This window comes from Anabrus simplex, chromosome 1, assembly GCF_040414725.1.
Source record: "Anabrus simplex isolate iqAnaSimp1 chromosome 1, ASM4041472v1, whole genome shotgun sequence".
Taxonomy (NCBI): Eukaryota; Metazoa; Arthropoda; class Insecta; order Orthoptera; family Tettigoniidae; genus Anabrus; species Anabrus simplex.
The window spans coordinates 1716634430-1716650332 of record NC_090265.1 but is presented as its reverse complement, the minus strand read 5'-3'; the positions used below and the strand labels follow the sequence as shown (position 1 = coordinate 1716650332).

General features: G+C 40.7%; 1 protein-coding gene across 2 annotated transcripts in view; it reads left to right on the top strand.

Annotated features, from left to right (window-relative positions):
• The window catches only part of LOC136882193 (arylsulfatase B), a 286880-nt gene extending 276309 nt beyond the window's left edge, over positions 1-10571 (top strand). For both annotated transcript variants that reach the window (XM_068225672.1, XM_067154756.2), the window contains exon 8: positions 9443-10571. In XM_068225672.1, coding sequence (XP_068081773.1) covers positions 9443-9847 — 405 coding nt within the window. In that variant the 3' untranslated portion in view covers positions 9848-10571. The remainder of the gene's footprint in view (positions 1-9442) is intronic.
• The last annotated feature ends 5332 nt before the right edge of the window (positions 10572-15903 follow it).

The following is a 15903-nucleotide window of genomic DNA, read 5'->3' as shown; positions in this document are numbered from 1 at the left end:
AAATTCCTCAAGGCAGTATTACCGGACCTTTATGTTTTCTTATATATATAAATGATATGAGTAAAGGAGTGGAATCGGAGGTAGGGCTTTTTGCGGATGATGTTATTCTCTATAGAGTAATAAATAAGTTACAAGATTGTGAGGAACTGCAGTGTGACCTCGAAAATGGTGTGAGATGGACAGCAGGCAATGGTATGTTGATAAACGGGGTTAAAAGTCAGGTTGTGAGTTTTACAAGTAGGAAAAGTCCTCTCAGTTTTAATTACTGCATTGATGGGGTTAAAGTTCCTTTTGGGGATCATTGTAAGTATCTAGGTGTTAATATAAGGAAAGATCTTCATTGGGGTAATCACATAAATGGGATTGTAAATAAAGGTACAGATCTCTGCACATGGTTATGAGGGTGTTTAGGTATTGTAGTAAGGATGTAAAGGAGCACCAGGATTACCTGATTCAAGAACTGGAAAAAATCCAAAGAAAAGCAGCTCGATTTGTTCTGGGTGATTTCCGACAAAAGAGTAGCGTTAAAAAAATGTTGCAAAATTTGGGTTGGGAGGAATTGAGAGAAAGAAGAAGAGCTGCTCGACTAAGTGGTATGTTCTGAGCTGTCAGCGGAGAGATGGCATGGAATGACATTAGTAGACGAATAAGGTTGAGTGGCATTTATAAAAGTAGGAAAGATCACAACATGAAGATAAAGTTGGAATTCAAGAGGACAAATTGGGGAAAATATTCATTTATAGGAAGGGGAGTTAGGGACTAGAATAACTTACCAAGGGAGACATTCAATAAATTTCCAACTTCTTTGAAATCATTAGGAAAAGGCTAGGAGAACAACAGATAGGGAATCTGCCACCTGGGCGACTGCCCTAAATGCAGATCAGTATTGATTGATTGAACCGTCCCGCCTCCGATTTGTCCAACACAAATCTCACATGGAGTGACCGGTATTTGAACCACGGAACCCAGCAGTGAGATGTTGGCGTGCTGCCGTCTGAGTCACGGAGGCTTCCATTGCATCCTTACTAAAATTGCTAAATACCCTCATAATCATATGAAGAGATCTGTAACCTATATTTACAATCTTGTTTATGTGACCCCAATGAACACCTAGGTACCTACAGTATTAATGGCGTGTAACCTGCGGAGAGGACTGCTGCAGGTCTTTCGAGTTGACACCTGATGGGCGACCTGCGAGCCTGTGAGAAAGGGACCCTACCATTCAGAAAAAAGCCTTAATTTGATTCCAGTTCTGTACTCTCATCATGTGTGTGTGCGTGTGCGTGCGTGCATGTGTGTGTGTTGATACAGTAAGGATGAGATGAGATGAATTTATATGGCATGTTTTTATGACCGGATGCCAACCTCAGTTGAGGAATTAAAGATGAAATGTACGATGGTGAATGAAATTGGGTAAGGAGGTGGAAGGAATCAGCTGTGGCCTATGAATAGGAACTGTCCAGGCATTTGACTAGAAGTGAAAATGGGAAACCACAGAAAAACCATTCTCAGAACAGCTGAAGGTGGGTTTTGAACCCACGTGCCTCCTGAATGCAGAGCTTGGCTCCATAGCTGTAATGCGTAACACTCCGCTTGGTATATTGTAATTTATGTATAAGAAAACATAAAGGTCCAATAACACTGCCTTAAGGAATTGCCCTACATACAGGATCAGATAATACACTGACTGACAGAGCAAATACAACACCAAGAAGGAGTGGTTCGAAAGGGATGAAAGTTGGGGAAAAAACAGATACGGCACGGACGAATAATTGATGTTTGTTTCAAACCGATATGCAGGTTACACAATGTGCACGGCATCGATGCACGCAGAAACACTTCGAGGTACAGAGTCAATAAGAGTGCGGATGGTGTCCTGAGGGATGGTTTTCCATTCTCTGTCAACCATTTGCCACAGTTGGTCGTCCGTACGAGGCTGGGGCAGAGTTCGCAAACGGCGTCCAATGAGATCCCACACGTGTTCGATTGGTGAGAGATCCGGAGAGTACGCTGGCCACGGAAGCATCTGTACACCTCGTAGAGCCTGTTGGGAGATGCGAGCAGTGTGTGGGCGGGCATTATCCTGCTGAAACAGAGCATTGGGCAGCCCCTGAAGGAACGGGAGTGCCACCGGCCGCAGCACGTCCTGCACGTAGCGGTGGGCATTTAACGTGCCTTGAATACGCACTAGAGGTGACGTGGAATCATACGCAATAGCACCCCAAACCATGATGCCGTGTTGTCTAGCGGTAGGGCGCTCCACAGTTACTGCCGGATTTGACCTTTCTCCACGCCGACGCCACACTCGTCTGCGGTGACTATCACTGACAGAACAGAAGCGTGACTCATCGGAGAACACGACGTTCCGCCATTCCCTCATCCAAGTCGCTCTAGCCCGGCACCATGCCAGGCGTGCACGTCTATGCTGTGGAGTCAATGGTAGTCTTCTGAGCGGACGCCGCGAGTGCAGGCCTCCTTCAACCAATCGACGGGAAATTGTTCTGGTCGATATTGGAACAGCTAGGGTGTCTTGCACATGCTGAAGAATGGCGGTTGACGTGGCGTGTGGGGCTGCCACCGCTTGGCGGCGGATGCGCCGATCCTCGCGTGCTGACGTCACTCGGGCTGCGCCTGGACCCCTCGCACGTGCCACATGTCCCTGCGCCAACCATCTTCGCCACAAGCACTGCACCGTGGACACATCCCTATGGGTATCGGCTGCGATTTGACGACGCGACCAACCCTCCCTCTCAGCCCGATCACCATACCCCTCGTAAAGTCGTCTGTCTGCTGGAAATGCCTCCGTTGATGGCGGCCTGGCATTCTTAGCTATACACGTGTCCTGTGGCACACGACAACACGTTCTACAATGACTGTCGGCTGAGAAATCACGGTACGAAGTGGGCCATTCGCCAACACCGTGTCCCATTTATCGTTCGCTATGTGCGCAGCACAGCGGCGCATTTCACATCATGAGCATACCTCAGTGACGTCAGTCTACCCTGCAATTGGCATAAAGTTCTGACCACTCCTTCTTGGTGTTGCATTTGCTCTGTCAGTCAGTGTACTTCATCTACTCTAATCCTCTGAGTAATATTTTTTAGAAATGCAGCCATCCATCCATTCACTCCTTTGTCTAGTCAAACTGTCCTCAATTTTGTTAGCAGTCTCCCATGATCTACCTATCAAAAGCCTTGGATACGTCAATAATGATACAGCCTATTTCACCTCCTGAATCCAAAATATCTGCTGTATCTTGCTGGAATCCTACAAGGTGACCTTCAGTGACATAAATTTTCCTAAATCCAAACTGCCCTCTGTCAAACCAGTCAGTAATTTTGCAATCATGTCTACAGTAATATAATTTGAAAGGATGCTTTCCCAGAGCTTACAAACAATGCGTCAGGCTGACTGGCCTATAATTATTGGCTGTATGTCTACAGTAATATACGGTAATCAGAAAGGATGCTTTCCCAAAGCTTACAAAGAACGCGCCAAGTTGACTGGCCTGTAATTATTGGCTTTATGTTTATCACCCTTTCCTTTATTCACAGGGGCTACTATAGCATCCTCTTAAAAAAAAAATTCACTTCTATGGAGCCAAGGTCTGCATTCAGGAGATGTGTGGGTTCGAAACCCGTCAGCTGTTCTGAGAATGGTTTTCTGTGCTTTCTCATTTTCTCTTCCAGTCAAATGCTACTCAAATGCTCTTCATTCATTCGGTATAGCTCCTTCATACAAACAGTAATCAAATAAGTACTTCAGATATGGTACTATATTCCAACCTGCTGCAAATGGTAATATTAGTCACCTCCTCCACTTGGAAGACAAAACTGTAACCAACAATCTTTACTGTTGAATGAATATCAATCAGGGTGCAAAAACAGAAAGAAATGGTGCGGGGGAGAGCGTTTAACTACCAGTGTTTATTTCAGGAAGTACCCAGCATGGAAGGGGGTATATAATTCCCCAGCAAGTAAATTATCCCTCTCCCAGATCTTTCTGTTTGAATTCTGTTGTTATAAAAGAACGATAAACATTAAGTGAATATTGTCCTATTGGCTATCTATCAGAAACACACCCTCTCCAAGGAGTACAAGAGTGGTGTAAGCTCAGGTTACTTAGAGCAATGACGAGGGAGGAGGGCTTCAAGTAATTGACTTTTTTGCCCATGTTTCAGTTGGACTCGCCAGACTGAAACATGAACAACAGGCTGCAGGTGCAAAGTTGCAACCGCTATGTTGCTTTATTGCTCAAGGTCTGGCAATCATTCTATTATTTCTATGAGTATTATTGCTGATGTTTTTATGAAAATATGCACAGTAAAAAAAAAAAAAAAAAAAAAAAAAAAAATACTAAATTCAGTAATTATGTGTCCTACATTATCCTCATTATTTTATAATGAAAGAATCCCCCCCCCCCCTCTCCCACTAGACAGTTTTAGTGGGGTGAAACTTTTAAGATAAAATCGTCAGTGGGATGGGGGAACCTTCCCTTCCCGCCTGCGATTTTGCACCCTGATATAAATCCTCACATATACACTCCCCCTGTTCCATTAATGATTCCTGGAATGCCCTTCTTGCAACCTGTTTCTGTCTGGAAGTACTTATACCTAGCCTTCCATTTTTCACTAAAATTCGTACGACTGCTTGCCATCACGTTATCCTTAGCTGAGTTCTTTGTTAGTTTCAATTGCCTAGCCTGTTCCTTCAATTTCTCTTTACTTCCACAACCATTCCTAACTATTTCTTGCTAACCTGCACCTCCTTTTTAATCTCTTTATTTCTCTGTTATAATTTAGTGAGACTTTACCACTTCTTTCCACCTTCAAAGGCACATACCTGTTTTCACACTCCTCAACAACTACTTTAAACCCATCCCATAGACTGTTTACACGTTAATTTATCTTTTTCTTCTGGTCATAACTACCTTTTAAAAACTCCCTCATGCCTGTCTGTACCATATAGTACTAGCTAATAATCCTACTTTTACAATCTTCCTACCACATTTATTTTTAATTATGATGAAAAAATCTTTGTGATCACTTATACCATCTATTATTTCAGTTTCTCTATTTGGTTTTACCAGCATAACTTCCAGAACATTCTTGCCTCTAGGTGATTTGATCACTTTCCAAGTTAGCTGTCCTTCCCAGATTAAATTTACTACTTCCTGTCACTCGCATTACCTTCCCAATTGACATTTGGTAAATTGAGATCACCCGCTACAATCACATTCCTTCCTGTGTTGTCTCCCACATAGCTGATTATCTCATCAAATAATTCCACATCAGCGCCGCCGTTTCCAGATCTATACACCCGAGAAACATCAAGTTGGCTATCATCTTCAGAGATGAGCCTTAGACATACAATTTCATGTTTCTCATCGTTAACATTTTCACAGCTTACAAATTCTTCTTTCATCAGTATGAAGACTCCCCTTACCTACCATTCCTATTATATCTCTCCAGTGGACACTCCACTTCTGAGAGAACGTTTCTGCAGCTATAATATCACTTGTTACCAACAATTCAACTGCTATTACAATATCTGTTAAATATAATATATTAAATTACTTAATTCTATTCCTTTCTGTACAATTCTTCTGAAGTTTAACACCTTCAATTTTATATAATCCTTATTTAATTTCAAGCTGGGATAAGTAAAACAGCAGTCCATATACAGTATTTTTCATTAGCTATTAAGATATCCCACTGGAGTTTACTCTAACGCAAAGTACACCTGGAATGTGGGTCAAGCTATATTTATCTGTACTAGATTCAAAGAATTTAGGCAATGGGTTGAAACTGAGATCATTATGTACATTATGTTCTTTCACTAAAAAAATGTACAATCTTACAAAGTGCTCTTTAAATCTTTACTAGACATTTATCCCCTCCAAAGCTATTACCACGTATTCATTCCAGCACATGGCAAGACAATTAATGTGAGTGAGGAAAGTGCTACCATGTCCCCATAGAACTAAGAGGGCATCCTTTCCCTGCACCCCTCACAGACAAGTAGATTAAGAAACCACAAATTGAAGCAACTAAAGCTGGACTCAGTCCAACACTTAGGACCATAGAGGCTGGTGTGGTAAGTTCAGGAAACTCTCTCAAATTTCTAAAGTCCTAACAGCAGACTACTATTCATAATTCATCTCCCTTGTTCATAATAGCACTATTTCACAATCATTTAACATCATCCACAATCATAAACTGTATTGCACATATGCATGGTTAAAAGTGATTTCATGTCAATACAATTATAACAGTCCATTTTGTGCAGGTATGTTACAAAGCCCTAAGTATTACATTTCATGTTTCAACATACTTAAAACCTTGTAAGTTCTATTAACTGTGTTGACAAAAAAAAAAAAAAAATGGCATCCTTCTTAACAAATCCCTGCCGTTTGTAATCAGCCGTAATCAGTCTCAAGGCTCGTTATCCCTGACAGCACAGGTGTTACTCAAAAGGCATACTAGGAAAATAAAGGCAAGATAATTTTCCATTGCTTTTTTTTTTTTTTTTTCCGAGTCAGGAGGTGCTAGTAGCAGTCTACCAAGCCCACTGATATGTACATGCCAACCGATATACGTCATAACACTCATCATAGGGGCTGGCTACATGAGGAATATTATAACTAGCATCACTTCCATATTGTCAAAGCCAAAGACGAGACAATAATACATAATAATCGTTCACCTCAGCTACCGTGTGCCACTTAGGCTACCTGCACTCAATTTCAACGGTCCATTTTACTGTACCTGATGGCCGAGTAAACCAAATCTCATTAAGCGATATACGGCTGAGATTTAATTAATTTGTCATGTAAACACCGAATGTGCAACCAAAGATCTTTTACCTGCCAACATCATAAGACATCCAACTGCCCCTGCTGGGTTTGAACATCCAGAGGCCAACACTCTAGCATTGATCCTACCGGGTGCATTGGCCATGCAGTTAGAGACGCGCAGCTGTGAGCTTGCATCCGGGAGATGGTGGGTTCGAATGCCACTGTTGGCAGCCCCGAAGATGGAAGATGGTTTTCCATGGTTTCTGTTACCGTAATCGGGACAATTACGCTTACACATAATAATAATAATAATAATAATAATAATAATAATAATAATAATAATAATAATGCAGTAATAAAAATATAGGAATAGTTGTAAATAACGCAGTGGCAGTGTATTCACATCAGAACATGGAAACGTGACGAGTATATTTCGATATGCAAACTTACATCAAATACTAGGGAACACTTACAGGGCTAAAAATTACAACTAAGAGAGGAGAGTGGAAAGTGCGAGGGCCCTACGAGGTCCATGGGAACGTATGGCGTTATGGGGGAGAAAAGACTTACAAGAAACACCCTCTAGCTCAACTATATTAAAAATAACGACAAAAAATTACAAAACAAAGTTAAATCACAAAGCAGGTGATATTTAATGCTTTTGACAAACTGATACAATTATGAATCCAAAAACACAAATGAATGGATTGTTGGTTAAAAATCCAGGTGAAAGACGTGAAATTACCAATATTGGGAATCTAGGTGAAACATGGACACGTAAATTTAAATCTTTAAAAATGACATTAAGAAAAGAAATACCAAAGTAATTAAATTAAATGAAACCAGAAAACATTGAGAATAACATTGAAATAACACTTACCGCGGAAAGGCAGGGGTTCCCGAGGGAAACCCTCGAGCTTGCGCTCGCTAGGGCGGTCGGATGTAAATGACGCCGAGCTCACACATGATATTTTCGAAGCTGGCAGAAGGTCCGGAAATGGCCCGATCACGACCGACCAATGGGAAACAATTTCCACTAGATTCCCTAAATTTTCGCCAATAGGAAATCTCGTTCTAGTGAATGAAATTGCATGACCATATATGGTCATATCAAGATAGTTAGCAACTTCTTGAGATTTCCTATTGCAACACCTATTTCAACACCCATAACCACGCATGCAGTATAGGCTGTTTCAAAGTAAAGCACCTTTACATTTACATTTTCATCATATTACAAATTTTGATATCTATAATTAGAAAAAAATAATTTTCAAATAATTCTTCAAGTTAAAACGTCCCAAGTGTCTTTGCTTGCTGACATTAATTTAAATGATCAATTCCCGAAAATTTACATACCCCAAAAAAAAAAAAAATCACTTCACAACAATTCTCGTATCTTGCAGTGTTCATTTACAGTTCCATATAATCTTGATGTTTTTCTAAAAAATAATTATTACAATTTTAAAAGTATTCCAGCAGAGTCCAGATAGTTCTCTGGCTCATCACATATTACATTCCCCTCCTCCCAACGTCGAGCTCTGCTCGACAAAAATAATAATTTTAAAAAATAACAAAATTTAAATGAAATTAAAAGGGGGCCTTAAATGGATATTTGAAGAATCTTGCAACACCACAATCGCACCACACCACAAATTTTTTTATCTTCGTTCTCTTCAGGAACATCCATACAGGCAAAAACAAGTAGAGCGTTGGTATCGCTGTTAAAGGAAGGCGCTGTCAGCGGCCGATGGGCAACGTCTCCATCCATATTACAGTCCCACCATTGCTCTCTTACAGCCTCAACACAGCCCACCAGCTTAATGAACTGGCTCCCAAACGGGCGAAGGTTGTTGGTGCAACATTGCAGACTGCCACCATCGTATACACCTTTCCATTCCACCATCAGACATTAGTGGCCAATAGGTGCGTTGCAGGCCCCAAACAGACACCCCAGGTTGAACAGAGTCAGTAGTATTGCAGTCACTGGAACATAAACAGACACAGCAGAATCTTGGAACTGAAGAAATAAGGCCACTGGCCTAAACTATCGATGACTTCAGGTTTGAGTTTCGAGGGTGTTTTTTTTTTTTTTTGTAACAATAACAAGACTCCTTAGGGAGATCCCTTTTATAGATCTGGGATACCCCAGCCCCCTTGGCAAGTGTTATTTCAGAATTTAGGGTAAGTTAAAAAATTAAAAGAAAATCTGCCTGAGTTTACCCTAGTACCAGGAACATTACAAAACCCCTAACTATGCATATGAATAAACTTCTAATCTTACCCCAAAAGACATAACATTAAAATCTACCTAATATGGTCACAAATGACCATAGTCATTACAACTAATAGTCTTAATTAAACTATAAGATCCAGTTTCCCTTTTTCACGCCAGGCAAATGCTGGGGCTGTGTCTTAATAAAGGCCGCGGTCGTTTCCTTCCAACTCCTAGGTTTCTCCTATCCCATCATCGCCATAAGACCTATCTGTGTCGGTGTGGCGTAAAGCCACTAGCAAAAAAGTAAAAAATAAAGCACTGATCCTGAGACAAGTCAAGATACAGTGCAGTATCAACAGGGATGGATCTGTGCTTTCAAATTGATAGTGTTTGTAAAAATGTGTGTTGCAATATTATTTTTATATGTTTCAGGGAGGAGAGTTCGAGAAATTCTTAGGCGATTCTGGGAGAGATGACAGCTATCCTACATACAGTGCAATAAATGTGGTGCAAGCAGCCTCTAGACTGGGATTAGACTATGAACTAAATGAAGCAACAGTACTCAGGTTGAGGAATGAGATGGCTGTGAACTGTACAATGCGTGAAGACACGCTAGGTACCCCTCCCTGTGCCGATTACTGCCTCTTTGATCTCAGGACAGATCCTTGCGAGACAAGGAATGTGGCCGATAACAATCCAGATGTAGTCCAAATGTTACAAGCGAGACTACGGTACTTTAATGAGCAGCTGGTACCACAACTGAACAAGCCAGTGGACAACCGGTCTGATCCAGCCAATTTCAACAATACCTGGATGCCATGGCTGGACAATGTATAGAGTGGATAAAGTTCTAACAGTGTATTGTATTTTATATTGCTTTATCCTTGCTTGTTTTGGTTGTGTTCCTTAGGTAACACATATAGCAGTAGGTACTGAAATTTCATGATAGGTAGAGAAACAAGAGTTATTTACAAATTATCGTTGCCATAAAACCTATCTGTGTCATTGTGGCACAAAGCAAATTGTAAAAATAAAAGTTTTTTTAAACAGTTGAAAATGAGGAACCTATCTCACTTCAAGGTCGGCAAAGCAGAATACTGTTGACTGAGCATTTGTGTGAATGAAGCCTTGAACCAGGATTATCAATAGTACCAAGACGAAAACACAGGAGTTGGTTTGCAAAAAAGGAGCCATTTCCATAAACATGTGCCACACTCGTTGTGGGAAGCGGGCAGTGTGAAACAAGAATGGTACCAGAGTTGGTTTTATAAGGTGGCACAATTCAAAGTTGGAACTGGCTCTCAATACAAGGGTCCGTAAAGCTGTGTGAAAAAGTAAAGTAAGACAAGGAGAAAATAGGGAAGAAAAAATACTTAGGTTTTCTTGACTTAAAAAGTTTGTCTAGTGAAGATCATTCAAAACTAAGTACAGGTAATAAAGTTAGAGAAGAGCAGGAGAGACTGTACATCTTCCATTTCTGTTCGGAGTGTTATGGATATACCCCTACAACTGAAAGGGACTTAAGTTATCTGATATTGAATAATGGTCATGTTTATGTTGTTGCTGAAAAGTAGAAAATATAGTATTTATGGTCAATTCTTGGCAAACATGGTCCTGACACAAACAGTACTCCCAAAAATATTTACATACATACATACATAATCATTATAGACTGTTATGTCTTTCAGCGTTCAGTCTGCAAGCCTCTGTGAATTTACTAAACGTTGCCACAATCCTCGATTTGCAACTAGTGTTGTGGCCTCATTTAGTTCTATACCTCGTATATTTAAATCATTAGAAACCAAGTCTAACCATCATCGTCTTGGTCTACCTCTACTTCTCTTACCCTCCATAACAGAGTCCATTATTCTCCTAGGTAACCTGTCCTCCTCCATTCACCACGCATGACCCCACCACCGAAGCTGGTTTATGCATACAGCTTCATCAATCGAGTTCATTCATAAATTAGCCTTTATCTCCTCATTCCGAGTACCCTCCTGCAATTGTTCCCACCTGTTTGTACCAGCAATCATTCTTGCTACTCTCATGTCTGCTACTTCTACCTTATGAATAAGATATCCTGAGTCCACCCAGCCTTCGCTCCCGTAAAGCAAAGTTGGTCTGAAAACAGACCGATGTAAAAATAGTTTCGTCTGGGAGCTGACTTCCTTCTTACAGAGCACTGTTGTTCTCAACTGCGAGCTCACTGCATTAGCTTTACTACACCTTGATTCAATCTCACTTACAATATTACCATCCTGGGAAAACACACAACCTAAGTACTTGAAATTATCGACCTGTTCTAGCTTTGTATCACCAATCTGACATTCAATTCTCTTGAATTTCTTCCCTACTGACATCAATTTAGTCTTCAAGAGGCTAATTTTCATACCGTACTCATTGCACCTATTTTCAAGTTCCAAGATATTAGACTGCAGGCTTTCGGCACAATCTGCCATTAAGACCAAGTCGTCAGCATAGGCCAGACTGCTTACTACATTTCCACCTAACTGAATCCCTCCCTGCCATTTTATACCTTTCAGCAGATGATCCATGTAAACTATGAACAATAAAGGTGAAAGATTACAGCCTTGTCTAACCCCTGTAAGTACCCTGAACCAAGAACTCATTCTACCATAAATTCTAACTGAAGCCCAATTGTCAACATAAATGCCTTTGATTGATTTTAATAATCTACCTTTAATTCCATAGTTCCCCAGTATGGCGAACATCTTTTCCCTCCGTACCCTATCATATGCTTTCTCTAGATCTGCGAAACATAAACACAACTGCCTATTCCTCTCATAGCATTTTTCAATTACCTGGCGCATACTGAAAATCTGATCCTGACAGCCTCTCTGTGGTCTGAAACCACACTGGTTTTCATCCAACGTCTTCTCAACGACTGATTGCACCCTCCCTTCCAAGATGCCAGTGAACACTTAGCCTGGTATACTAATCAATGAGATACCTCGATAGTTGTTGCAATCTTTCCTGTTCCCTTGCTTAAAGATAGGTGCAATTACTGCTTTTGTCCAATCTGAGGTACCTTACCAACACTCCATGCTAATTTTACCACCCTATGAAGCCATTTCATCCCTGCCTTCCCAATATACTTCACCATTTCAGGTCTAATTTTCTCTATTCCTGCTGCTTTATGACAATGGAGTTTATTTACCATCCTTTCCATTTCCTCAAGCGTAATTTCATCATCATCATTTTCCTCCTTCCCATGAGCTTGGCTGTTCCCAACACCACTAGAATGATTTCCTTTCACATTGAGAAGATGTTCAAAATATTCCCTCCACCTCTCCAGTGATTCCCTAGGATCTATTATGAGTTCACCTGAATTACTCAAAACACTGTTCATTTCCTTTTTCCCTCCCTTCCTAAGATTCTTTATTACTGTTCAGAAAGGTTTCCCTGCTGCTTGACCTAGCCTTTCCAGGTTATTACTGAAATCTTCCCACGACTTCTTTTTGGATTCAACAACTATTTGTTTTGCTCTGTTTCTTTCATCTACGTACAAATCCCTGTCTGCCTCGGCCCTTCTTTGGAGCCATTTCTGATAAGCCTTCTTTTTACGTTTACAGGCTGCTCTCACTTCAGCATTCCACCAAGATGTTCGCCTTTTCCCAACTTTACACACAGTTGTTCCTAGGCATTCCCTTGCTGTTTCTACTACAGCATCCCTGTATGCCACCCATTCTCTTTCTTTACCCTGAACCTACTTACTGTCCACTGTTCGAAACTTCTCACTAATCATATCCATATACGTCTGTCTAATTTCCTCGTCCTGGAGATTTTCTACCCTTATTCGTTTGCAGACAGATTTCACTTTCTCCACCCTAGGCCTAGAGATACTTAGTTCACTACAGATCAGATAGTGGTCTGTATAATCGAAAAATCCCCAGAAAACTCGTACATTCCTAACAGATTTCCTGAATTTGAAGTCAGTTAAGATATAGTCTATTATGGATCTGGTACCCCTAGCCTCCCATGTGTAGCAGCGAATAGCCTTATGCTTGAAGAATATATTCGTAACTGCTAAACCCATACTAGCATAGAAGCCCAGCAAACGCTTCCCATTCCCATTAGCTTCCATATCTTCCCCACATTTACCAATCACCCTTTCGTATCCTTCAGTTCTATTCCCAACTCTCGCATTCAAATCGCCCATTAGCACTATTCTATCCTTGTTGTTGACCCTGACCATGATGTCACTCAATGCTTCTTAAAACTTGTCAACTTCATCCTCATCGGCACCCTCACATGGTGAATACATGGACACAATTCTAGTCCTAATTCCTCCAACTGATTAATCTACCCATATCTTTTGCTCATTTACATGCCTAAGAGAAACTAAGTTGCGTGCAATGGTATTCCTGACAAAGAGCCCTACCCCAGACTCTGCCCTTCCCTTTCTAACACCCGTCAAGTACACTTTATAATCTCCTATCTCTTCCTCGTTATCTCCCCTTACCCGAAAATCACTTACTCCTAGCACATCCAGATGCATCCTCTTTGCTGATTCAGCCAGTTCTACTTTCTTTCTTCCATAAGCCCCATTAATATTGATAGCTCCCCATTGAATTCCATTTTGTTCGCCAAGTTGTTTCCAAGGAGTCCCTCAAATTGGAGTGGGACTCCGTTACTCCCGTAGGTCCGAGGTTTGCTTAAAATGTTCTGAGCTAAGTAAATTCATGAAGCAGGATGCTACCCTACTTGCACATAGTCCAAGTGAGGATCTCTCCTCTAACGGGTTATGGACCACCGGTAAATTGTATAGTCCTAGCCGCCTGAGCACAAGGAGGGCCATGACTCAGAATATGTCCGAGATGCCCACTCCCATTCCATAGCAACTGGTATCCCGACTCTCAGGACCACTTACTAGGCCACTCAGCCATTGCCCATGGTTCACGAACTAGGACGTGACTACAGTAACCCACACCATTAACCATAAAAATATTTCCAAAAAAAACTAAATATAAATTAAAAACTAATTACCTAATATAAGTTTGTGATGAAATCACATTGGGAATCACATGTGAACAAGCCGCTCAGACAATTTCCACAGACTGCTTCTTGAGTAGGATGACAGTCTAAAAGAAATATTTCTAAGTTAAGAACCTATTCATATACAATTGATGTGATGTTGAATGGCCCCCGGATATGCCTGGTACAGATCTCTATACTTGATGCCCAATGACTACCTGTGATGACAATAATGAGGTAGCGAGAGCATGAAATCCAGTGCGGCACATAGCCTACTCCTACTGAATGACACCATGGAGTCTGCTCAAGACTAATCACCATCAATAGCCATATATACCCTCAGTCTGCATGAACACTACACAGAGGTTTGGAATTGAATACAGGCTTTTGGCACGCAATCTAGTGATTAGAAATTGTATACCACCACCTCTCCTGCTTTGCAGACCAATATTCTGGGTGAAACTTTTATCAGCAAAGGAACTTGAAGAAGCTAACCACCACATTGTATAGATTTCAATCAATCAATCAATCAATCAATCAATCAATCAATCAATCAATCAATCAATCAATCAATCAGTCAATCCTGATCTGCATTCAGGTCAGTTGCCCAGGTGGCAGATTACTTATCTGTTGTTTTCCTAGCCTTTTCTTTTTCTTAAATGAATGCAAGGGAAGTGGAAATTTATTGAATATTTTCCTTCCTATAAATGAATATTTGCCCCAATTTGTCCTCTTGAATTCCAACTTTATCTTCATATTGTGATCTTTCCTACTTTTGATTTGGTACCTTAACGATCATAGCCACCAAACGGTCATATAAAAATGATAAAGGGTTAAACATTATTGATCAATGTAGAGCACTTGAACAACTTTCCAATATTTCATGATATATACAGATGTGATACAACACAAACAATATGTCATATCTGATGAAGAAAGGGCAGCCAGGTCAGCCAGAATGAAGAGGTTTTGGGAAAGGAAGAAGATTATGCAAGCTAAATCTTCAGTTAATTCTTTGTTAACGTAAATGTATTTGGATTTGATTTAAGTGCTCCAATGTGGGCATAAACTATGTAAATAAATAAATAATACAGATGTGATCTCAAAGATGTCAATTGCTGTAACATCATACATATTCTTAATATAAGACAGCGAAGAGGAAATTCTTGAAGAAATGAAACCTATATAAAAATACAAATGGAATAATGCAGTGCTGAAAATATAAAATGTAGCCCTTCTCCTTTATCTTTTCTCCCATTATAAATACACCCAGGTGTACCATAAAATCACGGACATTCAAGACATCTTTCAATAATATGACACAGCTTCACTATGAATCCTCCCTGAAAACAACATAACTGTTTCGTTTCCATAGAGATTCACACTCTTTCTTTAGTCATTTGAGTAATATTGGTACTGAAGGCTACATCATTTCACACTCTGAGTCATTAAACAGCACACCGTAATGGCACGTGTAAACATTGAACCAGAATCAGAGCGGAAGTATCAGTTTTCAATTCATTGGCACTGGTTCCATAGCCAACACCTGTCGAGCTTGTTAAAAGCCCCACATAGTGTCCAGTTTTCATGCATTGCTTGTTTGTTTATGGCAATGTGTGGTGGCAGAGAACTCCCGATAGGATGTAATGCACAGTAATGTTGATAAGGGACTTATTCTCACCAGGGAAGGAGCTTTGGACACGGGGCCCTAGAGTAAAACTATCAGGCCTTACTATTGCGTTATTGTTTTATTACCAGGAGTCAAGTACAATCAAAGTTACATGAAGATTGAGACATTTGTCATGCTGGTAAATACCCTCTTCACAGAAGGTTGCCCTGCGGGTGGAGGCGGTAGAATAACACCCACAGAAAGCCCTGCCTGTTGTAAGAGGTTTCCA